The sequence below is a fragment of the Salmo trutta genome, chromosome 26 (genome assembly GCF_901001165.1).
Source record: "Salmo trutta chromosome 26, fSalTru1.1, whole genome shotgun sequence".
Lineage (NCBI taxonomy): Eukaryota > Metazoa > Chordata > Actinopteri > Salmoniformes > Salmonidae > Salmo > Salmo trutta.
The window spans coordinates 24,849,560-24,877,478 of NC_042982.1; the positions used below are offsets into that span (position 1 = coordinate 24,849,560).

General features: G+C 43.5%; 2 protein-coding genes across 4 annotated transcripts in view; both read left to right on the top strand.

The window, feature by feature from the left end:
• Positions 1 to 923: 923 nt before the first annotated feature.
• On the top strand, positions 924 to 17,280 carry LOC115163499 (bromodomain and WD repeat-containing protein 3). Of its 2 annotated transcripts, none has more exons than XM_029715428.1 (41): positions 924 to 1,208; positions 1,310 to 1,368; positions 1,474 to 1,503; positions 1,712 to 1,771; positions 2,678 to 2,828; positions 2,956 to 3,054; positions 3,233 to 3,393; positions 3,492 to 3,713; positions 4,109 to 4,209; positions 4,303 to 4,373; positions 4,620 to 4,720; positions 4,889 to 4,929; positions 5,227 to 5,328; positions 5,420 to 5,573; positions 7,276 to 7,410; positions 7,507 to 7,635; positions 7,737 to 7,962; positions 8,280 to 8,480; positions 8,684 to 8,873; positions 9,042 to 9,132; positions 9,234 to 9,377; positions 9,496 to 9,566; positions 9,679 to 9,895; positions 10,025 to 10,141; positions 10,381 to 10,488; positions 10,640 to 10,764; positions 10,875 to 10,957; positions 11,068 to 11,179; positions 11,298 to 11,359; positions 11,445 to 11,600; positions 11,745 to 11,991; positions 12,080 to 12,149; positions 12,236 to 12,283; positions 12,405 to 12,530; positions 12,613 to 12,765; positions 12,949 to 13,118; positions 13,226 to 13,515; positions 13,614 to 13,778; positions 13,980 to 14,312; positions 14,451 to 14,606; positions 14,723 to 17,280. In XM_029715428.1, exons 1-41 carry the CDS (start codon positions 1,172 to 1,174, stop codon positions 16,114 to 16,116), a joined length of 6,708 nt encoding a protein of 2,235 aa, XP_029571288.1. In that variant the 5' UTR covers positions 924 to 1,171; the 3' UTR covers positions 16,117 to 17,280. The 2 variants fall into 2 exon arrangements, with proteins under 2 accessions (XP_029571288.1, XP_029571289.1); XM_029715429.1 differs by having other exon boundaries at positions 14,451 to 14,600.
• A 3,607-nt stretch (positions 17,281 to 20,887) lies between these two features.
• The window catches only part of LOC115163509 (mitochondrial intermediate peptidase), a 35,600-nt gene continuing 28,568 nt past the window's right edge, over positions 20,888 to 27,919 (top strand). The window contains exons 1-8 of one of the 2 annotated variants that reach the window (XM_029715484.1): positions 20,888 to 21,345; positions 21,613 to 21,786; positions 26,121 to 26,209; positions 26,298 to 26,384; positions 26,479 to 26,542; positions 26,646 to 26,828; positions 27,144 to 27,300; positions 27,696 to 27,744. In XM_029715484.1, coding sequence (XP_029571344.1) covers positions 21,196 to 21,345; positions 21,613 to 21,786; positions 26,121 to 26,209; positions 26,298 to 26,384; positions 26,479 to 26,542; positions 26,646 to 26,828; positions 27,144 to 27,300; positions 27,696 to 27,744 — 953 coding nt within the window. In that variant the 5' untranslated portion in view covers positions 20,888 to 21,195. The remainder of the gene's footprint in view (positions 21,346 to 21,612; positions 21,787 to 26,120; positions 26,210 to 26,297; positions 26,385 to 26,478; positions 26,543 to 26,645; positions 26,829 to 27,143; positions 27,301 to 27,695; positions 27,745 to 27,919) is intronic. The other variant, XM_029715485.1, reaches the window with a different exon arrangement.

Genomic DNA, 27,919 nt, shown 5'->3' on the forward strand with positions numbered 1-27,919 from the left:
GCCCTGTTGTCGAGTTTATTAAATGCGTTCGAATAATGTTCCGGCCACGATCCGCTCAAGAAAAGACCCCTGCACTATTTTAAACCAATGAGTTAACTATTAAAAACAGATAACTTATACGTTAACATGTTTTGTAAATAACTACTGTTATACCTACTTATTAAACTATCTGTTGCATAGTGTTTTTTCAATGACTTTTTCTTATTGCATAAATGGCATTTGTACCATAAATACATCGCCTGAAATGGGTAATGTCAGTGACATCAAAATTTGCATATTCGAATTGTATTGGGGATCATTTTTGCGTTTCAACTAACCTTAACCTAATTCTCCTGACCTGCTACGGTTGCTACATTAATTCTCCTGACCTGCTACGAAAAGTCACTTCTGACAGCGGATTATCCCATCTAGTCAAGACCCCTCAAATGCGAGTGCAGGATGGGATAGACAGACACCACATCCGTGACTAGAGAACAATATACTGTATTTACATGATGTAAGAAAAGCGGGTCTATCATGTCATATCTCCAGACAAATGTAAATAAAAAAGTACTATGTACTACACAGGCTGATAATGCATTGTTCTCGTCAGCATTGCATGGCCCATTTGTCTATACACAACACAGGGATGTTTCTCTTTATTCAGTTGAGTTATTGAAACAAAGCCTAAGTAGTGTAGCGAAGTAAGTGCACTAAAGACAAATCGCACAGTGTAAAATAAAGGATAATAAAACGTGACAAATTTGTCTCGCTAACACATGTGACGTCATCAACAAGACACGACCTTGTCGAAGAAAAGACAACAATGCTGTCTTTAAACTATAATTCCGCATATAGAAATAGCTTTCTTTATTTACATTGATCCAAAGCGTTCGAATGCATTTAAAGAGAATATCAATGCAATTAGCGGCCGAGCTTCGCTTTGTCTTTGTTGTAGTCGAACAAAAATGTAAGTTGTTCCCCACCCCCTATTTCCTCTGCTGTGGCGGAAGTAACTAGTATTGCTGAGGCCTCATCCTTCCAATGGCGACTGAAAACAGGCTGATTAGAAAGCGGGAGCAACCGTGGAGGGGGTCAGAGCAGTGTAACCGAAATTAAATAAATATATCATACTCTCACTAGTCATAAAGTTAGTTTACAATTGTACACCAACCAAATCACGGCTGATTCAATGGCCAAAAGTCGGAATATTTCGCTCCTTGAATCGGGTAAGGCGCATATAGTTGCCTAATTCATTGCTTAAATTATAGATAAAGCTTGATTTAATTGATATCCAATTGTGGTACTATTTTCTGCTATTCACTTACAGAGTTATATTACCTAATTTCACGTTTTCTGACAACTGGTCCATGTCGGAGAGCGGCTGAGGTAAATTGGCGTGCCTTATTGACATTTCTTACTATTCAAAATTGTTGGCGAATAGTTCATGAAAGCAGCACATTCGAAACACCTATTTGTTTTAATCAATTGCAGGTTCTAGCGAGCGAACTAGAAGAATATCAGGTGTGTATTCCGGCAGCAGCGGCGTTCTGCAGTCTATGTAGCTAGCGATCCCGATTGGACTGGAACGTAGAACTTGTCTCACGACTTTTAATGCTTCTCTGACCGCCTCACTCGTTTGACATCACATGTTTTTACTAACTTAATTTCTGGCAGTGTTTCTAGCATCTTCAGTGTTGTGATATACACTAATGCGCACCATTTTGGATAGCTTTTACCCTGCAGATTAGACTGGCAAGGACATGAACATCCAAGATCTTACGAAGATTTGGTAAGTCTATAATCAATAGATGTAAACTCATTGTCGAATATATGTTATTGTTGAATGACAACCACGTTGTGTGTCTGGGCCATTTACTCTTTGTTCAATCAGATTTAATCGTTGTTATATTGTTGTTGCATAATAACCAGATTTTAACTTTTACAGTTATGTACGATTACGTATTTTCGTATGTGTCGAAAGCTTGACACTGTAGTATAGAAACAAAATTGATAGAGCATTTATAAATATATCTGTTGTACTGCAGATAGGGTGGGGACTCTTGTGGTTCTGGCTACGTCAGGACACCACTGTTGACCAATCCACGCCCTAGAAAGGCTGTCGTTGCGTTATTTTCCTTGTGACCTGTGTTGTGATTCGTCCGTTGATGAATGTGTTTTACATAAAACGTTCTGCCCACAAGGAATGTAGCACACTGGTGGAACGAGATCAGGTGTACATGAAGAACCCAAGTTATGTCAGTTAATTTTTCAAGGGGCAAAAAAAACATAAGAAATTATATTTTCTTACAGTGCCATTGGCTGACAGTGTACTGAAATATTAGACAAAGACTTTGACCTAAATAATAAATAGACAATGTGGTTGCAGTACTGTATTTTTGTGATTCCTGGTGTCATCATTGTTTACATTTGTAACATTTTAGTCATTTATCAGATGCGATTTACAAGAGCAATTAGGGTTAAGTGCCTTGCTCATGGGCACAACAAAAGATTTGTCACCTAGTCTGCTCTGGGATTCGAACCAGCGACCTTTTGGTTACTGGCCCAACGCTCTTGACTGCTTCCCAACCTACAAATGTTGTGATTGCTTGAGGAACAAAGCATAGATAGTGGTTTAACTTGTAACAATGAAAGCTGGTTGAGTCATTCTGCTCATCAACACTGTTTGATCCCATAGGTTGCATCCAACAGACACATTGCACCTGACCATTTGCTGCAGATCTGTAAGCAGATTGGGCCGATTCTGGACAAAGAGGTGCCATCATGTGTTCCAGGCGTACATTCCCTACTGGGAACCGGGAGGCAGTCCTTACTCAGAACATCAAAAGGTGTTGAACTTTACATGTGTCTTGTTTGAGCGTGAATTCTAAATGTATACATCAGCAACTATTCTTTCTGTAATTGAATTGTAAAATGAAATTATTACAACTGACCTTTTCTTTCCACCTCTTCCAGATTACGGCAACGTTCGGAGGAAAGGCTCATCATTTGCTGCCCTGCACAGAGGGAGACCACCAGAGATGCATTTGAACTGCAGGGATCCTCCAAATCTAGGTTGGTATTCTCTGACACAGGATTGACATGTTCACACATGATTATTTTCTATTTATGCTGGTACTTTAAATTCAATGTGTGCTTATAACTCAACACATTCTGTGTTGTTGTTTTCTGTTAACATGATTCTTTTATTATCATGTTTGGACTCTAAATCATAGTGTTTTGTCCTTCACAGTGGAGGTGTACAGAGGAAGGGAGCTAACCGGTACTCAACGGTTCAGCACTGTGAACCCTGTGAGCAACTATCAGCACATGCGGATGCACAGGAGGATTCTGGGTCATCTGTCTGCAGTCTACTGCATCGCTTTTGATCGAACCGGTCTCAGGATTTTCACTGTGAGTCATCATAAAGATCAAGTTCTTGGGGGAAATCATTTTGGGGGAAATCATTTTAGGCTCATCACTTTATCTACCTTATCAAACCTACTTTCAAGGGCTCGGACGACTGCTTGGTGAAAATATGGTCTTCGTTTGACGGGAGGCTTCACTCCACCCTGAGAGGACATTCTGCTGAGATCTCAGACCTGGCTGTCAGCTTTGAGAATACCTTGATGGCAGCTGGCAGCTGTGACAAAACCATCCGAGTGTGGTGCCTTCGTACCTGTGCCCCTATGGCTGTCCTACAGGGGCACAGTGGATCCATTACCTCCCTACAGGTAGGAGCTTCTATCTTCCTCCAACACCCTTATGTTTTTATCTGACTAATGTTAGCCGGGCAAAGAGTATGTAAGCTAATGCTGTCCACAGTTTTGCAAATGTAGAAAACCATGCAACAGTATGATGTGATAACTGCACACATCTCTTTTTATCCCATTTTGTACATAATATTGTGAAATCTGTTGTGAATGTAATGTTTAAAACATTTATAACTGCCTTAATTTTGCTGGACCCCAGGAAGAGTAGCTGCTCCATAATAAATACAAATACTAAACCTGATTTGCTTCAGAAGCTCACATTGGACCACTAGTGTGTTGCTCTCAGTATAGATGTGGGTGCGTAAGTCTGTCTATCTGGAACATCATTTAACTGAGGGAATTACATCTGTCCTCAGTTCTCACCATTTGCCAAGGGCTCAAAGAGATACCTGGTGTCCACTGGAACTGATGCAACAATCTGCTTTTGGCAGTGGGATGTCAATAACATCAATTTCAGGTGAGTTTCAATTGCTGGCAGTTTGATCAAGATAATAATTGCATCCTGAAAATTACATCATAAGTCTGAAACATTTACACTCTGTTTGTAAAGTGATCGCCCGCAGAAGTTTACAGAGCGACCCAGGCCGGGAGTTCAGATGGTGTGCTCATCATTCAGTCCAGGTAATGATGTCAAGATAGCAGTTTTGTGTAAAAGAATGCTTTGGCTCTTTAAATACATTTCTACAAATTGATCATACAGTACCTTTTACACTCACCATAGCTGATACGATTTTCAACCGATGTATTGATCCAGCTTTTTACCTCGCCAACTGTTACAAGTATAAGCTACTCTAACATGGGTATAGAGAGGCTCTGAACCAAATTGGGATACATTTATAGTCGTTTTTGTTTTATAAAACGTTTTAGGTGGCATGTTCTTAGCGACGGGAAGTACTGATGATGTCATCAGAATATATTACCTGGGAGGTGGGAACCCTGAAAAAATATCAGAGCTTCATGAACACACGGTAAGATCCCTTGAAGATAAACCATCTCATGGCAGCAAAAAGCTGAACACAAGAAAATAATGAGTTCCTAAAACTATCATTTAATCCATTCAAGCTTTAATTTACAATAAATACAACAAACGTTGATGTAATATTCTAATCATTGTCAATATATGTTCTCATTTTTAGGACAAGGTCGACAGCATCCAATTTTGCCACTCAGGAGAAAGGTATGATCAGTGTGATTAGTTGAAGCACTCGCCTTAGTCCAACAGTTTTACTTTATAACATAAGGAATCATGAGGATTGTCTAGAGCAGTGGTTCCCAACCTTTTTCAGTCACTGTATCACTAACTGAGTTTTGCTCTGACTGGAGTACCCCTGAAGTACCCCTCATTTGCATTTTACCAGTAAGCCTATGGTCTCATGAGTCTTATCAAGTACCTCCAGTGCATAAGCCAAGTACCCCCAGGGACCCTTGTACCACTGGTCTAGAGTTCATTGTCTTGGTTTGCCTCGTCTCGTAGGTTTGTGAGTGGAAGTCGAGATGGCACAGCACGCATCTGGAGGCTGACTCAGCGTCAGCAGTGGAGGAGCCTTCTTCTCAACATGAACGCCACTCTACCAGGGTAAGGAATGAACAGCTTGACAGCACCATTACATACACCTACACATGCTTGTATCTATGTTTTCCTCCTTTCATATCGACTTTCTCCTCAGCTCAGAAAACACGACCAATGAGGAAAGCTTTTTCAAGCCCAAGGTCACCATGGTAGCGTGGGATCGCCATGACAACTCAGTAATCACAGCCGTCAACAACCATATCCTAAAAGTGTGGAACTCCTACACGGGCCAGCTGCTACATATCCTTAAAGTAGGAGCAACCACATTGTCTTACATTCCATTTTCGTGAACATTCTGTTTCACAAAGATAACTGAGGACATTTTGTATCTGTAACTACTAGTAGTGTAGATTTCCATCCTTCAACTACAGTGCATTCGGAAAGTATTCAGTATTCACTTTTTCCACATTTGTTACGTTATGGTCTTATTGTAAAATGTATTAAGTCGTCTTTTTTCCCTCAATCTACACACAATACCCCATAATGACAAGGCGAAAACAGGTTTTTTGAAAATTTTTGCAACTTTATTAAAAACAGATACCTTATGTACATAAGTATTCAGACCCTTTGCTATGAGACTCGAAATTGAGCTCAGGTGCATCCTGTTTCCATTGATCATCCTTGAGATGTTTTGAAAACTTGATTGGAGTCCACCTGTGGTAAATTCAATTGATTGGACATTATTTGAAAAGGCACACACCGGTCTATATATAAGGTCCCACAGTTGACAGTCAGAGCAAAAACCAAGCCATGAGGTCGAAGGAATTGTCCGTAGAGCTCTGAGACAGGATTGTGTCGAGGCACAGATCTGGGGAAGAGTACCAAAACATTTCTGCAGCATTGAAGGTCCCCAAGAACACAGTGGCCTCCATCATTCTTAAATGGAAGAAGTTTGGAACCACCAAGACTCTTCCTAGAGCTGGCCGCTCGGCCAAACTGAGCAATCGGGGGAGAAGGGCCTTGGTCAGGGAGGTGACCAAGAACCCGATGGTCACTTTGACAGGAGCTACAGAGTTCCTCTGTGGAGATGAACATTCCAGAAGGACAACACTCTCTGCAGTACTCTACCAATCAGGCCTTTATAGTAGAAGGCCAGACGGAAGCCACTCCTCAGTAAAAGTCACATGACAGCCCGCTTGGAGTTTGCCAAAACATGATTCTCTGGTCTGCGGCAGGGACTGGGAGACTAGTCGGGATCGAAGGAAATATGAACGGAGCAAAGCAGAGAGATCCTTGATGAAAACCTGCTCAGGACCTCAGACTGGGGCTAAGTTTCACCTTCCAACAGGACAACGTCCCTAAGCACACAGCCAAGACAACGCAGGAATGGCTTCGGGACAAGTCTTTGAATGTCCTTGAGTGGCCCAGCCAGAGCCCGGACTTGAACCCGATCGAACATCTCTGGAGAGACCTGAAAATAGCTGTGCAGCGACGCTCCCCATCCAACCTGATAGCGCTTGAGAGGATCTGCAGAGAAGAATGGGAGAAACTTCCCAAATACAGGTGTGCCAAGCTTGTAGTGCACTCAACAAAGTACTGAGTAAAGGGTCTGAATACTTATGTAAATGTGATATTTCAGTTTTATTTTTAATACATTTGCAGAAATGTCTAAACCTGTTTTAGCTTTGTCATTATGGGGTATTGTGTGTAGATTAATGAGGGGGGGAAAAATTATTCAACATATTTTAGAAAAAGGCTGCATGTAACCAAATGTGGAAAAAGTGAAGAGGTCTGAATACTTCCGAATGCACTGTATTTGAAAAATAGTTGAAGTATAGTCCTAGATTCCTTGGTCAAGAGGACATTATAGTTCCACAGTTTTTTTCCCCCTTGTCACTGCAAGCATGCTTTTCAGGAACAGTTCCTCAAATATCTTTGGTCAATGACTTGGTAAAATAGCTAAATAGCATCAGACAGTGCGTTGACCTGACGGCTGTGTGATGCTCTGTGCAGGGCCACGAGGCTGAGGTGTTTGTCCTGGAGCCCCACCCCTCAGATCCCAGGATCATGCTGTCTGCTGGCCACGACGGAAACGTCTTCATCTGGGACATCGTCCGGGGCACAAAGACACAGCACTACTTCAACATGGTGAGGAGGAGCCACGCACCACAGCAGACTTAACAGTAACATCCATTCTCTCCAACTATGACTAACTCCATCTTGGTTGCTCTGTCTCCACTACAGATTGAGGGCCAGGGTCATGGTGCTGTCTTTGACTGCAAGTTCACTCCCGACGGCCAGCGCTTTGCCTGCACAGACTCCCACGGCCATCTGGTCATATTCGGCTTTGGGAGCTCCAAGCCATATGAGAAGGTAAGGATGCAGCTCATACTACATCTATGTATAAGAAAGAGTCCTCTATTCAATGGTTGGAGATGATATCCCAGTGAGATTGACTGCCTGTCTGTGTCCAGCTTCCAGATCAGGTGTTTTTCCACACCGACTATCGGCCACTGATCCGCGACGCCAACGGCTTTGTGTTGGACGAGCAGACCCAGCAGGCACCCCACCTCATGCCCCCTCCCTTCCTGGTGGATGTGGATGGGAACCCCCACCCCCCCAGATACCAGCGGCTGGTCCCCGGGAGGGAGAACATTGCAGACGAACACCTGGTGCCTCAGCTGGGATATGTCGCCACAAGTATGTTAACTACCTCATTACTTGACTATCTCAGTCTTCCTGCTTTGACCATATCTTTGAGTTAATTTGACTATTTATACAGCATTTGAGGCAGTTGTAAGGCAGTATGATCCAGGTGTTTATTGGACCAGTACAACAACACTAAAAGAGCAGTTGGGCACGTGTGTTTGTGTGGGTTTTGTATGACCAGTGCAACTACTAGCTCTTTCCCCCGAGAGTTTGTGGATGGGTGGGTTAATCTGTTTGAGTAAGTAAATGGGTGTGTTACTTAATACCCTTGCCCCTCCATCACACTGTGTCCCTGTTGTCCAACTCAGGTGATGGCGAGGTGATGGAGCAGGTGATCAGTCAGCTGACCACGGACCATGAGGAGGCCACGGCCAGACGCAGCGTTCTGGACGACGCCATCAGGCAGCTGCAGGAGCAGCAGGACAGGCAGAGCAGACCAGGGACACAGGCCCCAGAACAGGCCCCAGCAGAGGCCCCAGCATTCCCAGCCCCCAGCACCCCACGTAGAGGTACTAAGATAATGTTCCTAGCTCTCTTTTCCTTTCCATAAACTACCATTGCACTTGGGCATGCTCAAATACTTCACATTCCTACATGTTGATGATTAAGGACTCCATTGGAAATGGAAAATACTTTCTCATCCCTTATGGTTAAATTAATGATTGGGTTCTAGACAAGCAGTCAAGTTGTGTTCCCTCCTCTCTGTACCCAGCATCAGTGAATGAGCGAGGTGCAGCTGAGGTGCAGTCGTCCCCTAACGTGGGTCTGCGGCGCAGTGGGCAGGTGGAGGGGGTGAGACAGATGCACCAGAATGCCCCTCGCAGCCAGATGGCCACGGAGAGGGACCTGCAGGCCTGGAGACGCAGAGTGGTGGTACCCGAGCTCTCATCCAGCGGGTACAGGTGAGACAGACATCTCTCTATTCCTTAAACAACAGGGGGAGATAATCTGTATAGTTTGTTATAAGACAAAAGGATTCATTTATAAACAAGTCTACTCCTAAATAATTAATCTCTAGAACATTATTCCTGAAATGCAAGTTGAAATTAAATGTGTAAATTATCTTGTAGTTGCCAGGATGACTTCCGAATTACAAAAGGGGAGGAGGAGATTGCCATATACAATGCAAAGAAACGCCGTGTGACATATGGCAGTTGTAGAGTAAGTAGACATATTTATTCATTTAAAAATGACTGTGGTCATGACTGATTTTAAAATGATACTGACGTCATACCTGCATTTCTGCTTTGCTTCTGCCTCAGGATGATTCTGAAGATGAGGTGCCTTGCATCAAACGTGCACAGTCCCGCAAAAAGCAAAAAGTCTTCCAGCAGAGCAAAGATCGGATTGTGGAAGAATTAATTGAGTTCTCCTGTGAGGAGGGAGAGGAGACTGCAACATCTGAGGTATATTCTACAAACCTGTGTGATAAGAAATATGCTTTTGACATGTCCATTAGAGAATAACAAGCTATTTGGAATATTGGTGAGAGGTCAATCTTGCAATCTCCTTCCCCACCTCTAGGACCATGAGATGGAGGGCAGTGAACTGGATTCATCCAATGAGGAAGAGGAATGGAAAAGTGACAGTTCAAGGTACAGATAGGCCCTTTGCTTCTCTTGATTCCTTACAAAGGGGTACATGGCGTATGTCATATTGTCGTTTCGCTTGGCTTAATGTGAACATAACTTATGTTGCCCATGACAGCCACTCGTCCAGTGAGTACTCTGACTGGACAGCAGACGCTGGGATTAATCTGCAGCCCTCCACTCCCGTGTCATCACGGAAACGAGTTCGCCGCCAGTTTAGCAGCTCGGAGGAAGATAACGAGGAGGAAGAGGAGAAGCAGCAAAGTGACGAGGAAGAACGACCTCCTCAGACTAGCAAGCAGAAATCCAAGAAGCCCAAAAGCAAGATGCCCAAGGTTAGCCACTGTACTAACCTGCATATTTTGTTTATGTCAATGCTTGTATCCTGCTCTCGTATGACAAAAAGTTTCACTTCCCTATTGAATATTAAATCAATCTTATGTAATTGTACATGTGTATCACAGCGGCCTAAAGCCAGGCCGTCCATGAACAGAGAAGTGTCCAACGAGTTCAGACCCTCAACGTGGATCACTGATGTCGTTCCCAGGAAGTCTCCCTTCGTTCCCCAGATGGGTGATGAGGTACGTGACTGTCTGGACCATATGGCTTCCCTACTGTTGTGTGCATCTTTGGGGTCGAAATCAGGAGGCTGGTGGGAGGAGCTATAGGTATGGATTAAATGGAACTGTATCAAACATATGGAAACCAATTTTGACCCCGTTCCATTAATTCCATTCCAGCCATTTCAATGAGCCTGTCCTCCTATAGCTCCCCCCATCAGCCCCCTCTGGTCTAATTCATGTTACCCTCTCTCCCTCAGGTAATCTATTTCCGCCAGGGTCACGAGGCGTATGTAGAGGCAGTGAACAGGAACAACCTGTACCCCATTAACATGGAGAAACAGCCCTGGAGGAAGATGGAGCTGAGGGTAAGAGCATCATATCCACTCTGCTCCAAACTAGGAAACGGATAAATCTGTCTTCTGCCGATGCAGTAGAAAATGGGTTAGTGTGTTGAGAGGGCCAGTGTCTGAAAGGACATTGTTGAAGAGTAACTTGAAATTCTCTTTCTCTCTACAGGACCAAGAGTTTGTTAAAATAACAGGGATCAAGTATGAAGTGTGCCCTCCGACACTGTGCCGCCTGAAACTGACGCTCATTGACCACGGCACGGGCAAAATCACAGACAAATCATTTTATGTCAAGTAAATGATGCAACCACTTCAAAGTGTCTAACATTGAAGATACATGTACGTTTTTACAGACATTACCAGAGACATTTGGTAACTTTGGACTTCTGTACGCCTTCCCTCAGGTACCATGACATGCCGGATGTGATTGACTTCCTCGTGCTTCGGCAGAGTTATGACGAAGCACGCAGTAGAGTCTGGCAGCCAAGTAAGTTAACTACTTAAGGTACAGTAATGCCTGAGATGAATGGGTCAACATTTCGATACAATATTCTCTGCATTTCCCCCCATCTAAAATGGTAGTATTCCTCACTGCAGATGACAGATTCCGGTCTGTAATAGATGATGCCTGGTGGTTTGGGATCATTGTTTGTCAGGAGCCATATCAGCTTGAATATCCGGACAGTCATTTCCAGTGCTTCAAAGTCAGGTGAGAATGTATGATTGGGTCTGCGTTGTTGGAAACCAGTCTAAATGGTCCCCAACGGTTGATGCCTTCTGCGGTGGATTGCATGCTTCTAACCTGCTTGGTTTTGCTTTGTTGCCAGATGGGACAATGGCGAAATGGAGAAGCTAAGTCCTTGGGATGTGGAAGCTATTCCAGAGGATGGTAATTTAACAGACTCTGTTGGAAATGTTTCATTCTAGGACAGAAGTACTGTATGGTAACAATGGTTTGTGTCTGTGCTCTTCAGCCCAGCAACCTGAGTGTGTAGGTGGAGGGGTTCCAGTGACAGCAGAGGAGATGAGAGAGGTCATGTATAAACCCCAGACGGGAGAGTGGGGTGAGAGGAGCAGAGACAACGAGTGTGAACGCATCATAGCAGGCATTGAGCAACTCATCACCGTCGGTAAGAACACTCACCTCACCACTGCATTTTGGAACTATTTCCTCCTCAGCAGACCTGGGATTGTATACCATTCCTAGATGGGCTAGTGAGGTTTTGAATTTCAAATTCACAGTACTTCTGTTTCCGTTATTTTTTTATTTACAGATATTGTAGCCCCATTTTCTGGCCCGGTGGACATAGTTCAGTACCCAACCTACTGCACGGTGATAGCCTTCCCCACAGACCTGAGCACCATCAGACTGAGACTTATAAATAGGTTCTACAGGCGACTGTCCTCTTTAGTTTGGGATGCCAGATACATTGTGCACAATGCCCGGACCTTCAATGAGCCAAGGAGCAAGATAGCCCATTCAGCAAAACTTATCACAGATGTCCTGCTAAAATTTATCAAGTGAGTTGTCCAAGTGTTATTGAACTTTAACTTATACAGATAAATGTATCTGTATTTAACAACTTATGATGCTTTTTTATTTCCTCAGTCGACCTAGCTGTACGGATATTATGGAGATCTACAATGCTATTGAAGACATGGACTATACGGATGATGAGGTAAATCAGGTTTGATCATCAAATCATTCAAACCTTGCTGTGTAACTTTTGGGTTGAACTGATATTGATTTGAATGTCTTTCCCAGGACCTGGAAGAGGCACCAGGCCCCTCTTCTCGACACAGACTGCGCCAGGTAAGTAATGAAAGATGACGTAAAAACCAGAACATCTTTGTCTTAAAATCAGCAATGAAAATGTAGGGAAGTGGCTGGGATGTTGTCTTATATCTTATGTATGAGTCTCCCTTCACCCCAGCACTCTGTGGAGACGGTACCTGACCAGGACTCCTGGAAGGGGCAGTGCAAGCGCCTGATGAACTATGTCTTTGAGTGTGAGGACTCCGAGCCCTTCAGAAAGCCTGTGGATCCTACCTCCTACCCAGTAAGAAAACAGAGTTCCACTGTAATAGTGACTCTGGCTTTGACAGAACTGTTGATCTAATGTGGCTCATGTCTGTTTGCAGGACTACCTTAACATCATTGACACTCCCATGGACTTTGGGACTGTGAAGGGGACCCTTGAGGAGGACCGCTATGAAAACCCCATGGAGCTCTGCAAAGACATACGTCTGATATTTGCCAACGCTAAAGCCTTCACGCCAAACAAACGCTCAAAGGTATTTCTGCTCTTTCATTTCCAAACCATACAAGTGATTCAAGTGTAAGAAATTCAGCAATCTTCTATTGAGTTGATTTTTCATTTGACATTGGTCAGGTTCTGGATTGTCATCAATCTAGGGACTAGGACCTGATGCCAAGTTGCTGTGCTCTACAGATTTTTATCTCCCCTCTGTTCCCAGATCTACAGTATGACTTTGCGGCTCTCTGCATTCTTTGAAGAGCGAATCAGAACAATCATATCGCAATACAAAACTGCCGTCAAGAGCAGCGAGAAGCTCCGCCGCAGCCAGAGGTTCCGGAAGAAGCTTCAGCACCACGAGTCTGCTGTACCCAGCACTAACACCACAAGGTAGGCCTCACTTCTACTGCCCACAGACCTCATTGGGCTTAAGGAAATGAACTTGTGTGGTCCACGGGACCTACAGCACTGCTAATGATAATGTATTTTCCCTTCAGTCAAAAGAGGGCTGCTCTAAAAACTCAGGAAAAAGTGGAAGCGGCGTCAACGACCAAATCTACCTCAGCCAAAGTGTCTGCTCCCGAGAGAACCAGGAGAAGGAGCCACAGCAGTGACAGCTCAGGCCACAGCTCTTCTGAAGCCTCCTCAGGGTCAGACTCTGAGAGTGAGTTATCTATGAGTGACTCTGAAGAGGAGAAACGCCCGGGGTCCTCACAGCACCATCACAGCAGAGAGACCAGGGGAACCAGAAGAGTCACCAGGAACAATGGGGCAAAGAAGAAAAAAAGTTAGCATTTCACACAAATCTGGTAGAAGGCTGTTTGCAAGACATCCCTTAGTCTCTGTCCCTCTAATAAAATCCCTGTTTTTAACATTTTATTTCAGTTGCCGAGAGCGAGGAAGAGTCCTCCAATGAGGGGGAGGAGAGTGAGGACGGCGGGAAGTCGTCCAACTCTTTGTCTCGCCGATTCCCAAGCAGGTCCAGCAGCAGGAGCACCAGGCTGACCAGGAACAATGCTGTTGCCCATAGGAAACGCACCAAACAGCCAGGTAAACACCATCACACCATTAGAGCAGGGAAAAGGAGAGGTAACTAGAGCAGGGAGTGGTCAGGCAAATGCCCTTACAGATTAAGAAAAATGGACAGACAACTGCCCTTATGGTTAAAGGTCTGAACTGCCCATACGAGCAGATATTTTTTTATTTGATTATTAGCCATTAAAATGTTGTTGCTGCTCTGTGTGGGTCCAGAGAGGGGTGCCCAGATGAATGGTCACTGCAGAAAATTTGGGCGAGAGAGGCGGCTAAGCAGCGAATCTGAGAGATCACCATCCCAGGGTACAGACACTTACAGGGAGGAGGATGAGGAGGAGAATGTGGGCCGCAGGACAATGAAAAGGAAGACTGCCAGGGCGGCCGTCAACAAGATGAAGCTTCTGGAAGCCTCTGAGGGAAACTATGGTTCAGCCTCTGAGGAAGAGGACAAACATAGGAGGAAAAGCAGCCGCCATGCGACCCGAGTCAGCAAACGCACTGCCGTGAGCCAGAGCAGCTCTGAATCAGAGGAGCAGTCATCAGCACAGAGTGAGCATACAGTCAGCTTAGACTGGTTTGGATCAACTTTTATTGTTCATGGATCTACTGTACCAGAGCCACAAAAGGGGGCGTTCGTTGAAAAAAACATTTAACACTGTTGGGTAACATACGCTTTCTTTCCCCTAGGTTCTAAAAAAGACAAGGATTCATTGGGTGATTGGGAGAACAATGAGGACAGTATTGAGAGTGAAGCTTCATCCTTTCGTTGCCATCAGAATGGAGAGAGTAAGAACTCCAACAGCCGCAGGACGACCAGACAAGCTGCAGAGACGGATGGTAAGGGTAAGAGCTACAGACATACTGTAGATGCTTTCAGTCATGGCTACTTTCTCTGCCTTTTCTCCAAGTTCTGTCATTTGTTGCTGTAGTGTTAATGTTTGTATCTATCTCTATTTCAGATGAGACAAATCATGTAAATGGGCACAGCACAAAACATGACAGTACTTCTGAGGAGGAGGAGAGCTCTGATGGTGAAGAAGAGGAAGAAGCTGTTGCGTCTCAGAAGTCCTCCAGAAGCTTGACAACCACTGCAGTGAGCAAAATTAGAACTTGCATTACCAGTTATATGGCGGAAGAGAAGTCTGGCTCCAGAAAGAGACAACACAAACCTCTGGCAAGCTCTGACGAGGAATACCGAGAACACTATGCTCAAAAGCACCCTCACCAAAACGGGAGAAAGGTGGAGAAAGAACAAGCTGAAGGCTCTGAGAAAAATTGTAAATTGCATTCAAAAAGCCAAGAACAAACATCTGCCTCAACCCACAAACAGGATGGCCCTGAATCAGAGGAACTCCGTGACACTCCAAAGAGATCAAACTCTCGCAAAAAAAGAGTGAGGTCTGAAGAGGAGGAGGAGGAAGAAGACAGCAACCACTCAGATAATGAATCAAAGGGAGAATCCAATAAACGTCAGTTGCGAAACAACAACAAACCCAAAAGACAGAGTCACAATGACTCAGTTTCAGAGAGCGAGGAGGAAGTTGTACCCAACAGGAGAGCAAGGAGAAAACTGCATGCTTCCTCAGAGGAAGAATCTGATGGGAAGGAGAAGCATAGTCCTAGCAGGCGGCCTTGCCTTCGAGCCCAACCAAAAAAGAAATACATCAATGAAGACTCTGAGGAGGACCTGAACTCTGAGATGCAAGGCAGCTGTAAGAATGGAAATAGCAATGCTGTTTCAGATAAAGGACATCAACGCAACCAAAAAGCTTCCCCAGCTACTACAAAACAGTCCCCTTCCAAGAGAAAACGCATTTACACCTCAGACTCCTCAGACAACCCTTATGAAAAGAAACAGTGCATGCCCAAGGCTAAGAGCTACTGCGAAGATGAGGACAAGGGGGAAACAAAAAGATCCAACTACAAGTATCCCAAGAAGGAATCTAGATCCAAGTCTGAACCCGAGGACTGTAGTAGTCAGGAAGACACCTCTTCCCACCAAGGGTCAGAGGATGAGAAGGAGGTTGAGTGTCCAAGGGGGAAGAGACGTTTGGAGCGACAGAAACGCAAGCGACAGGAACGCTGCAGCAGCAGTGCCCACAGTTCTGCCTCTAAAAGCGAGGAGGACGAAGAGTCCTCTGCCAGCTCAGGGTCCCAGAGCAGTCCAAAGAGAAAAAAACACAACAGGAGGTCAAGGGTCAGCAACAAGGGTGCCACCCGACAACGCCGGAGGGACCCCTCTGAGGCAGACAGTGACCAGTCGTACGCAGAATTCCAGAGAGGAGCGTGTGGCACGCGTATCAAGACCCGAAACCGTGGCAAACGAACGGTGACATATCACGACAGCGAATGAAGGCGTAGCGAAAGAGACTAACTGGAGACCTTGAAGACACTTGATCGCCACATTAAAGGTAGTAGCACTGGAGCTTTTTCAAGAGGAAATGCTGTGAATCTGTTTCATTCAGGGATATTTATATTTTCTATGAAAAAAAAAAAAAATGAAAAAAGAAGAGTAGTTTATAAAATATAGCGCAAACCACCTCCCATTCTGCTTTTGTGATTTGGCCAGCTAAATAACTGTTCGGGGGAGCATTGTCAGCTTGGGTGCTATCTTAATATACCTCTGTTTAATCAAGCATATTTTGCTGGCTTGCACTAAGAAACACACTGTAGAGGTATTTCATACACTAGTTTCACATTAGGAACTCAGGGGTCAACTAAGTTTACTGTAGTCTCAGCCATTCAGTCTTGGGAGCTAGAGTAGGTAGGGACAATAAACATTTCCAGGATGGCAGTTTCAGTCCAAGCACACTTACTGAGACAAAACTAATCCACTTCACCCTCCTTTGACTTCAAGTCCTTTGTAAATCCACATTAATTATCCTTTACTGTATTGTGAGGTGACTTGTTGATATGAGCCAAAATGTACAAATTTGAATTCCTAGTTTTCCTCCCCTTTGTTTTAATTTTTTTTTGGGGGGGGGGGGAGATATGTGTGGTGTGTATTCTAGTCATGGAATGAGGTGTAAATATATGGGATTGAGAATGGCATCTTTTGAAAGGTTTCTGAGGATCACTCTGTAGCAAATGATTGCTTGTTTAAATTTGAGCATTAATTTTCCTTTCATGTCATGACAATGCATTGTCTTGCCACATGTCACAAATTGGTACCCTTTTGCCAAGTACAGGAAACCAAAAAGTACTTATTGCAAAATACTGTGATTTCTCATATTGGGAAGACATTCTAGTGGTGTTCTGTGTTATGTACTCTCAGTATTACATTTATTTTCAGAGAGAACTTGACTGCATTTAACTTTTTGCCAGTCACAATTTAGTTGTGTGTGTTGCGGCGGTCTTGAACTGCAATTGCATTGACATGTTTGCTAAATGTTTTTCATACACTTTGATACAAACATTTCATAGGAAAATGTTACTGGTACTCCGTATGGTTGTGGAGTGCAAGAGGGCTGTTTTTTTTCTTTTCTTCTGGTTAATAAAGACATACATTCAAGGCTCACTTTGTATGTGTTATCAATTTCATATGCATTCTTAACCTTTCCTTAAACTGAACAAAAATATAAACACAACTTCAAAGATTTTGCTGCGATACAGTTCATATAAGAGAATCAGTCAATTTAAATCAATTCCATTAGACCCTAATCTATAGATTTCACATGACTGGGCAGGGGCGCAGCCATGGATGGGCAGTCAATCAGAATAAGTTTTTCCCCACAAAAGGGCTTTATTATAGCCATAAATACTCACTAACATTTTAGAGACATAAGCTTTTTGTGCGTATGGAACATTGCTGAGATCTTTTATTTCAGCTCATAACACATGGGACTAACACTTTACATTTAATACATCCCACTAATGCTGTGTGGATCAATGCTTTGGCTACCGTGTGGATTGTATTTGAAGCAGTAGTTAAAAAACTAAGTGTCAGCACCAATATATAATGCCACATTGATGTGCTAGTCGGAACTAGGAAATGTTCGACTTTCTAACTGGTTGTAGTTATACATGTGCCGCGTTCAAAGAATCCGTAAGTAGGACATTTCTGCATTTCCTAGTTCCAATTAGCATTTGAACGCAGCATAAATTATTGGACATCACTGGGGCTCATGCCTCGTTTTTATCTCGGAAATGTCGACTTGCTAATCTAGGTGGCAGTGTCGGATCCCGAGTTACCCATTTGGGATGTATCAGGGTGTTTCCACACTTGGTCCCTTTCAGACAATTTTTGAGCACTCCGTACGGTTCGCTTATTTTTTGTGTGCAGTGTGAATAGTCCAAAGTAACTCGGACCCCTCAAAATCCCCTGAAGCGAACCAAACTGAGACCATCTCGAGAGGTGGTCTGAGTTCTGTTCCCTTTTTTGGGGGACAATGTGAACACAAGGCTCCCTAGGTTTGCTTGTCATTATTCCTGCACTACACACTATCAAATAAAATTGTATTAGTCACATGCGCCGAATACAACAGGTGTAGACCTTACAGTGAAATGGTTACTTACAAGCCCCTAACCAACAATGCAGGTAAAAAAGAATAAGATAAAAGTAACAAGTAATTAAAGAGCACCAGTACAATAGCAAGACTATATACAGGGGGGGTACCGATACAGAGCCAATGTGCGGGGACACCGGTTAGTTGAGGTAATATGTGCATGTAGAGTTATTAAGGTGACCATGCATAAATGACAACAGAGAGTAGCAGTGGTGTAAAGAGGGGGAGGGGCAATGCAAATAGTCTGGGTAGCCATTTTACTAGATGTTCAGGAGTCTTATGGCTTGGGGGTAGAAGTTGTTTAGAAGCCTCTTGGACCTAAACTTGGCGCTCCGGTACCACTTGCAGTGTGGTAGCAAAGAGAACAGTCTATGACTAGGGTGGCTGGAGTGACAATTTTTAAGGCCTTCCTCTGACACCGCCTGGTATAGAGGTCCTGGATGGCAGGAAGCTTGGCCCCAGTGATGTGTTTTGCCGTTCGCACTACCCTCTGTAGTGCCTTGCGGTCGGAGGCTGAGCAGTTGCCATATCAGGCAGTGATGCAACCAGTCAGGATGCTCTCGATGGTGCAGCTGTAGAACCTTTTGAGGATCTGAGGACCCATGCCAAATCTTTTCAGTCTCGTGAGGGGGAATAGGTTGTGTCGTGCCCTCTTCACAACTGTCTTGGTGTGCTTTGACCATGTTAGTTTGTTGGTGATGTGGACACCAAGGTACTTGAAGCTCTCAACCTTCTCCACTGCAGCCCCATCGATGAGAATAGGGGCATGCTCGGTGCTCTTTTTCCTGTAGTCCACAATCATCTCCTTTGTCTTGATCGCGTTGAGGGAGAGGTTGTTGTCCTGGCACCACACGACCATGTCTCTGACCTCCCTATAGGCTCTCTCGTCGTTGATCACTAGACTACTGCAACACCGTTTCCCCTACCATAAACTCTCTCACATTGGTGCCACAAAAGAGAGAAGTTGATGATGTGCAGGTTGGCAGAAAAAAAATGGGTGCTGTTTTTGGACAGGCCTGTTGATTAGTGATAGTCAAGGATGCACAGAAATTCCTAAATATGAGTTTTTAATTCAGATTATTTGTTTACAATATGTGATCTTTAGGCTAAGAAAGCTGCATAAACTGTTTATTCGATTGTAGGGTTTGAATAGTGTGAGATGACATCAACATATTTGGTGAGAATCACAACAGAGTACAAATCAATTATAGCTCTTAAAGAGGCAGTAGCCTACATGGGGTGTACAATTTTCAATTACAGCATAATTTTTATTTTTATTTTACCCCCTTTTTAAATCTTGTCTCATCGCTGCAACTCCCTAGCGGGCTTGGGAGGCGAAGGTTGAGTCATGCGTCCCCCGAAACATGACCCGCCAAACCGTGCTTCTTAACACCCGCCGGCTTAACCCCGAAGCCAGCTGCACAAATGTGTCGGAGAAAACACTGTTTAACTGACAACCGAGATCAGACTGCAGGTGCCCGGCCCGCCACAAGGAGTTGCTAGAGTGTGATGAGCCAAGTAAAGCCTCCCCCGGCCAAAACCTCTCCTAATGCGGATGGCACTGGGCCAATTGTGCGCCGCCCTATGGGGACTACAGATCACGGCCAGGTGTAATACAGTGACAATCTCTAGCACTGCGATGCAGTGCCTTAGACTGCTACGCCACTCAGGAGGCCCCTTTACAGCATTATTTCATCTGCAGTTATTCTTCTTATTTATTATTTTACCAATAATTTAAATGTGTATCTTCTGATTACAATTATTTCTCATATTTTAATTAATCTATTAGCTTCCAAAATGTAAGTAGTGGCCATGTACTCTTATAATCTCCACCAGACACAGCCAAAAGAGGACTGGCCACCCCTCAGAGCCTGGTTCCTCTCTAGGTTTCTTCCTAGGTTCCTGCCTTTCTAAGAAGTTGTTCCTAGCCACCGTGCTTCTACATCTGCATTGCTTGCTGTTTGGGGTTTTAGGCTGGGTTTCTGTATAAGCACTGTGACATCTGCTGATGTAAAAGGGGCTTTATAAATACATTTGATTTGATTTAGTTATATCTAGCTGTCCAATAACGCATTCTGATGGAATGGCTTGTCCTGCACTTTGTAAAAAAACTGAGTGCATTGAGTGAATGTCCTTTCTAAGCATACAGTAGCAATGTGAATGCAAAGAGGACTCAGACCACAAAATAGGTGAAGTGAACTGGCAAAAGACTTGAGTCCTCATTCAAAGGCAAGGGCAGTGTGAATACAAAGATAAGAGTTATTTTGCTTTTTTTTTACACCAGAATTCACAGTAAATAGTACTGCGATCGTTTATTTTAAAGAGGACTACATGTGAAAATACCTTCAGAATTAACCAATAGGAAGCTCTACGCAAATAACCTACGTTCATTTTAACTCGGGAGGTCCCAAGTTTCCGACAGGACATGAACGAGGCATAAACCCATTTATTTTATTCTATCTTTCAGCACTTTCGGTATAAATTATGGTATCTGTTACAGGCAAAATAATTATTTAAAGTTATTCCGCACTATTAAGACATATTTTGGAATATTAATGTAGTGCCAAGTTGATCAAGTAAATGTGGCAATATACATTTTGATCAATTTATAGTATTCTTTAGCACAAAAATGCATTTCCCAATCATTAGCTAACATGTGGAAGCTGTTCGCGTGACTGTCAAATTCTGCCAAATGCTTGCTAAAAACATATTTTACGTTTATCACTGAACAGTTAGCTATCAACCCATCTGAAGATATCTAGATTTTGCGTGTACAATACTTACCTTTATTCTTCAGCCTAATCATTCAAAGTGGATTTGTAGCTAGCATGTCCTCGAAGTCTCTTCTCCACTGTTTACACTACTAGCCGAGTCAGTGGGTTAGTCAGTCAAGTCATCTGTAGATCGCTAATTAACGTAAGTGCACTATGTCAGCTTGCAAGCGTTTGCTTTACATTGTAAAACACAGAGGGATATGGCCATCGATATGGAGGAGAAATGTCACCACTTGGTCACCTGTAGGAGCTGCCTTCAATGCCAAACCTCACAGAAGACTTGAGTTGTTTGAAAAAAATGTGGTATGTTAATCAAGTCATTAAACTACAGTAATCCCAAATGTATCTTAGCCTATGTGATGTAGCTAGTTGTTGTTTTATCTAACACTACTGTATTTGATTTGCACTTGTCACTATACTGTTTTTACAAACAATGCTTTGTCCTTCAGTCAAGAAAAGTAGCTAATAGTCAAAGTTTTCTGTTTACAAAGCTTTTGGTCTAGACTAGTAACAGTATTTTAAATTCCTACCCACATAATGTAGTCAAACGGTATCCTAAAACCTTCACAGGGCTTGTTTGGAGTCCCAGAGCTGAGCTCCCCTGCTGGCTTCGAGGTGACCACTAAAAGGGCTCTGAAGGACACACGGGAGCTGGTGGATAAAGTCTGCAGTAGCCCTCCTGGAGCTGTTACTGTGGAGACTTTTGACCAACTCTCAGACGGCTTGTGCAAAGTAGCAGACCTGGTAAGATGTATACAGTACCAGTCAAAAGTTTGGACACACCAACTCATTCAAGGGTTTTTCTATATTTTAACAATTTTCTACAGTGTAGAATAATAGTGAAGTCATCAAAATGATGAAATAACGCATATGGAATCATGTAGTAACCAAAAGTGTTAAGCAAATATATATTTTAGATTCTTCAATGGAGCCACCCTTTGCCTTGACAGCTTTTGCACACTCTTGGCATTCTCTCAACCAGCTTCACCTGGAATGCTTTTCCAATAGTCTTGAAGGAGTTCCCACATATGCTGAGCACTTGTTGGCTGCTTTTCCTTCACTTTGCGGTCAGACTCATCCCAAACCATCTCAATTGGTTTGAGGTTGGGTGATTGTGGAGGCCAGGTCATCTGATGCAGTACTTCATCATTCTACTTCTTGGTCAAATAGCCCTTACACAGCCTGAAGGCGTGTTGGGTCATAGCCCTGTTGAAAAACAAATAATAGTCCCACTAAGAGCAAACCAGATGGGGTGGGATATTGCTGCAGAATGCTGTGGTAGCCATGCTGGTTAAGTGTGCCTTGAATTCTAAATAAATCCCTGACAGTGTCACCAGCAAAGCACCATCACACCACCTCCATACTTCAAGGTGGGAACCACACATGCGGACATCATCCGTTCACCTACTCTGCAACACAGCGGTTGGAACCAAAAATCTAAAATTTGGACTCATCAGACCAAAGGACAGATTTACACTGGTCTAATGTCCATTGCTTGTGTTTCTTGGCCCAAGCAAGTCTCTTCTACTTATTGGTGTCCTTTAGTAGGGGTTTCTTTGCAGCAATTCGACCATGAAGACCTGATTCACGCATTCTCTTCTGAACAGTTGATGTTGAAATGTGTCTGTCACTTGAACTCTGTGAAGCATTTATTTGGGCTGCAATTCTTCACCCCTTAGAGGCTGGTAACTCTAATGAACATATCCTCTGCAGCAGAGGTAACTCTGGGTCTTCCTTTCCTGTGGCAGTCCTCATGAGAGAGAGTTTCATCATCAGGGATGCAAACTAGTCACCTTTTCGCCGAAATTCGCAGTTTTGAATCCAAAATAGGTGACCTACGTGGTTTGTGTAAATCCGATGAGAAAAGTTTGGGAGTTTGGCCTGTGTAGGCTGTCATTTAAATAAGAATTTGTTCTTAACTGACTTGCCTAGTTAAATAAAGGTTTAAATATACACTGCTCAAAAACATAAAGGGAACACTTAAACAACACAATGTAACTCCAAGTCAATCACACTTCTGTGAAAACAAACTGTCCACTTAGGAAGCAACACTGATTGACAATAAATTTCACATGCTGTTGTGCAAATGGAATAGACAACAGGTGGAAATTATAGGCAATTAGCAAGACACCCCCAATAAAGGAGTGGTTCTGCAGGTGGGGACCACAGACCACTTCTCAGTTCCTATGCTTCCTGGCTGATGTTTTGGTCACTTTTGAATGCTGGCGGTGCTTTCACTCTAGTGGTAGCATGAGACGGAGTCTACAACCCACACAAGTGGCTCAGGTAGTGCAGCTCATCCAGGATGGCACATCAATGCGAGCTGTGACAAGAAGGTTTGCTGTGTCTGTCAGCGTAGTGTCCAGAGCATGGAGGCGCTACCAGGAGACGTGGAGGAGGCCGTAGTTGGGCAACAACCCAGCAGCAGGACCGCTACCTCCGCCTTTGTGCAAGGAGGAGCAGGAGAAGCACTGCCAGAGCCCTGCAAAATGACCTCCAGCAGGCCACAAATGTGCATGTGTCTGCTCAAACGGTCAGAAACAGACTCCATGATGGTGGTATGAGGGCCCGACGTCCACAGGTGGGGGTTGTGTTTACAGCCCAACACCGTGCAGGACGTTTGGCATTTGCCAGAGAACACCAAGATTGGCAAATTCGCCACTGGCGCCCTGTGCTCTTCACAGGTGAAAGCAGGTTCACACTGAGCACGTGACAGAGTCTGGAGACGCCGTGGAGAACGTTCTGCTGCCTGCAACATCCTCCAGCATGACCGGTTTGGCGGTGGGTCAGTCATGGTGTGGGGTGGCATTTCATTGGGGGGCCGCACAGCCCTACATGTGCTCGCCAGAGGTAGCCTGACTGCCATTAGGTACCGAGATGAGATCCTCAGACCCCTTGTGAGACCATATGCTGGTGCGGTTGGCCCTGGGTTCCTCCTAACGCAAGACAATGCTAGACCTCATGTGGCTGGAGTGTGTCAGCAGTTCCTGCAAGAGGAAGGCATTGATGCTATGGACTGGCCCGCCCATTCCCCAGACCTGAATCCAATTGAGCACATCTGGGACATCATGTCTCGCTCCATCCACCAACGCCACGTTGCACCACTGACTGTCCAGGAGTTGGCGGATGCTTTAGTCCAGGTCTGGGAGGAGATCCCTCAGGAGACCATCCGCCACCTCATCAGGAGCATGCCCAGGCGTTGTTGGGAGGTCATACAGGCACGTGGAGGCCACACACACTACTGAGCCTCATTTTGACTTGTTTTAACCTGTTTTAGGATAGGGGGCAGTATTTTCACGGCCGGATAAAAAAGGTACCCGATTTAATCTGGTTATTACTCCTGCCCAGAAACTAGAATATGCATATAATTGTTTGATTTGGATAGAAAACACCCTAAAGTTTCTAAAACTGTTTGAATGGTGTCTGTGAGTATAACAGAACTCATATGGCAGGCCAAAACCTGAGAAGATTCCATACAGGAAGTGCCCCCTCTGACCATTTGTTGGCCTTCTATAACCTCTTTATCGAAAACAGAAGATCTCTGCTGTAACGTGACATTTTCTAAGGCTCCCATAGGCTCTCAGAAGGCGCCAGAACGGGGAATGATGACTCTGCAGTCCCTGGGCGAAAAACAGTAGGGCTTTTGGAAAGTGGTCGTTCTGAGAACAATGACACGGGTGCGCGCGTGCATGTGAAGACTCCATTTTCTATTTTCAGTGTTTGAACGAAAACAAGGTCTCCCGGTCGGAATATTATCGCTATTTTACGAGAAAAATCGCATAAAAATTGATTTTAAACAGCGTTTGACATGCTTCGAAGTACGGTAATGGAATATTTTGAATTTTTTTGTCACGATACGCGCCGGTGCGTCACCCTTCGGGATAGTGTCTTGAACGCAAGAACAAAACGCAGCTATTTGGATATAACTATGGATTATTTGGAACCAAAACAACATTGGGTGTTGAAGTAGAAGTCCTGGGAGTGCATTCTGACGAAGAACAGCAAAGGTAATCCAATTTTTCTTGTAGTAAATCTGAGTTTGGTGAGTGCCAAACTTGGTGGGTGTCAAAATAGCTAGCCATGATGGCCGGGCTATCTACTCAGAATATTGCAAAATGTGCTTTCACCGAAAAGCTATTTTAAAATCGGACACCGCGATTGCGTAAAGGAGTTCTGTATCTATAATTCTTAAAATAATTTATGTTTTTTGTGAACGTTTATCGTGAGTAATTTAGTAAATTCACCGGAAGTGTTCGGTGGGAATGCTAGTCACATGCTAATGTAAAAAGCTGGTTTTTGATATAAATATGAACTTGATTGAACAAAACATACATGTATTGTATAACATATGTCCTAGGAGTGTCATCTGATGAAGATCATCAAAGGTTAGTGCTGCATTTAGCTGTGGTTTTGGTTTTTGTGACATTATATGCTAGCTTGAAAAATGGGTGTGTGATTATTTCTGTCTGGGTACTCTCCTGACATATTCTAATGTTTTGCTTTCGTTGTAAAGCCATTTTGAAATCGAACAATGTGGTTAGATAAAGGAGAGTCTTGTCTTTTAAAATGGTGTAAAATAGTCATATGTTTGAAAAATTGAAGTTTTGGGATTTTTGAGAGCGTGGCGCGAATTACAAACTCCTATCATTGGATATTGGCGAGGCATTCTGCTAGCGGCACATCTAGATGTAAGAGTTTAAGTGTTCCCTTTATTTTTTTGAGCAGTATATATTAAATACCTCATGAAGCTGCTTGAGAGAATGCCAATAATGTGCAAAGCTGTCATCAAGGCAAAGAGTGTCTACTTTGAAGAATCTCAAATATAAAATATATTTTCATTTGTTTAACACTTTTTTGGTTACTACATGATTCCATATGTGTTATTTCATTGTTTTGATGTCTTCACTATTATTCTACAATGTAGAAAATAGTAAAAATAAAGAAAAACCCTGGAATGAGTAGGTGTGCCCAAAATTTTGACTAGTACTGTATATATTTATTAATATAGAAAGCACAGGATGGAGTCAAAAACCAATCAATTTAAGTTGACCGGTACACTTATTTTCTCCCCAAACCAGGCTGACTTTGTGAAAGTGGCACACCCGGACCCGTCCTTCCGTGAGGCAGCAGAGAAGACATGTATAGAGATCGGCACAGTTGTAGAAAAGTAAGTGCCATTGAACTAGGTCTAATAGAATATATATTATTGAGTGGCATATTACATAATGATTCTTCACTGTTTGTTTATCTCACAGACTCAACACCAATGTTGACCTTTGTAGAAGTTTAAAGAATTTGTTGGATAACAAAGAAGTTTTAGCTCAGTTGGACCCAGAAACAAGGTATGCTCTCCAACCTAAATCCTTTTACCGGTAGTTAATTTAGTGTAGACTTGACAGTTTCATTCTGATAATGTAAATGTTTCTGTCTACCTAGGAAAGTGGCTGAGCTGTTCATGTTTGACTTTGCGATCAGTGGAATTCATCTTGATGAAAAACTGGTAAGGTACCCCTTTTAATTGGTTTTAAAGTGTGTTGATAACCACCCTTGTCACGTTTCTTTCATCTCCTTACTGTCTCTTTTCTGACTTTTACATTTTGCAGCGAAAAGAGGCTGTCAAGCTTCACGTCAAGCTCTTGGATCTCAACAATGAGTTTCTTATGGGCTCTCACCTCCCAAACAGAATAGCAAAGTCAGCTATACCTGAGCACATTCATTGCCACTTTGCAACGGAGGGCAGTTTCATTCAGATTGGGGGTCTACACGCTGAGTCCTCTAATGACCTGGTATGTTTTCATTTGCAAATGTTTTTCTCTTTCACCACCAGGTAGCGCCCATATCACATGATATCCAGTTGTACTGTTGTACTGCTAGCGCTGCAGTCTATCTGAAGAAATGCCTACATAATGCTGTGCACACGTTGGAGAGATTGCACGTGTGAAATGCAATTGTTGAGTAATAGTCAGAGACTCTCTGTCCTGCATTTTCCTGATTTGTCCTGATTTTATTTGATGCTCCGTGCCTGGGAGGGTTGCTCTGTGATAGGGATGGCTAAGGGGTGAAGAAACTGAAACGCATGCTTTTGACATCATTCTTTTCAGGTTCGGGAGGTTGCCTATAGGATTTTCCTCTACCCAAATTCAGATCTGATGGAGTGTCTGGAAGAGCTGTTGAAATGCAGGAACAAACTGGCCAAACTGGTGGGCTATGAGTCTTACGCACACAGAGCTTTACAGGGAACCATGGCCAAAACCCCAGGTAAATATGCTTCCTCCCCTGTCCCCAACAATGACTTTCCCTTCAATTAGTTAACCTTTGACCTTTTTTGGATTCATATGTAGAAGCTTTGGTAGTGCTTCAGTGTATAATTAGGAGGGATATTTAGCAATGACTACCATTTCGGCCAGATACCGCCAAGTTAGTAAACATACTTGTTTAACCAGGTTTACCAGCAGGTTACATGAATGAATGAATGAATGAATGAATGAATGATTCAACCAATGCCCTCTATTAAACACAAAAAAATCACCCAGGCAAAAACTGTCACCCAGTTAGAATATTACACTACCACTGTGCTACACTGTTGATGTTGGGAATGATAAAGCCTTTGTGTGTGACTGCTATAACATGGCCCTCCTTTCTTCTGCCCACAGAGACTGTGATGAACTTCCTCCAGCTACTGACGGACAAACTCTCCGAAAGGTACAGCACTTAATACAAGTAAAATAAAAAATGAGCTTTGCCAAAATCAACAGAATTTGTTCACCTTATATACAGTATATAGCTATAAGGAAATATATAATCCACCTTGTCTTGAAAAGCTGACATGTATCCTCTCTACCACAAGGTGATGATATAACCTTTAAAGAGTGAAAGA

What these genes read in the sequence shown, in the direction of transcription:
- LOC115163499 (XM_029715428.1), top strand. Translation starts at nt 1,172, where the DNA reads ATGGCCAAAAGTCGGAATATTTCGCTCCTTGAATCGG. An exon ending in GCTCCAAGCCATATGAGAAG is followed by an intron (nt 7,636 to 7,736) that starts GTAAGGATGCAG and finishes GTCTGTGTCCAG; the next exon opens with CTTCCAGATCAGGTGTTTTT. An exon ending in TGGACTATACGGATGATGAG is followed by an intron (nt 12,150 to 12,235) that starts GTAAATCAGGTT and finishes TGTCTTTCCCAG; the next exon opens with GACCTGGAAGAGGCACCAGG.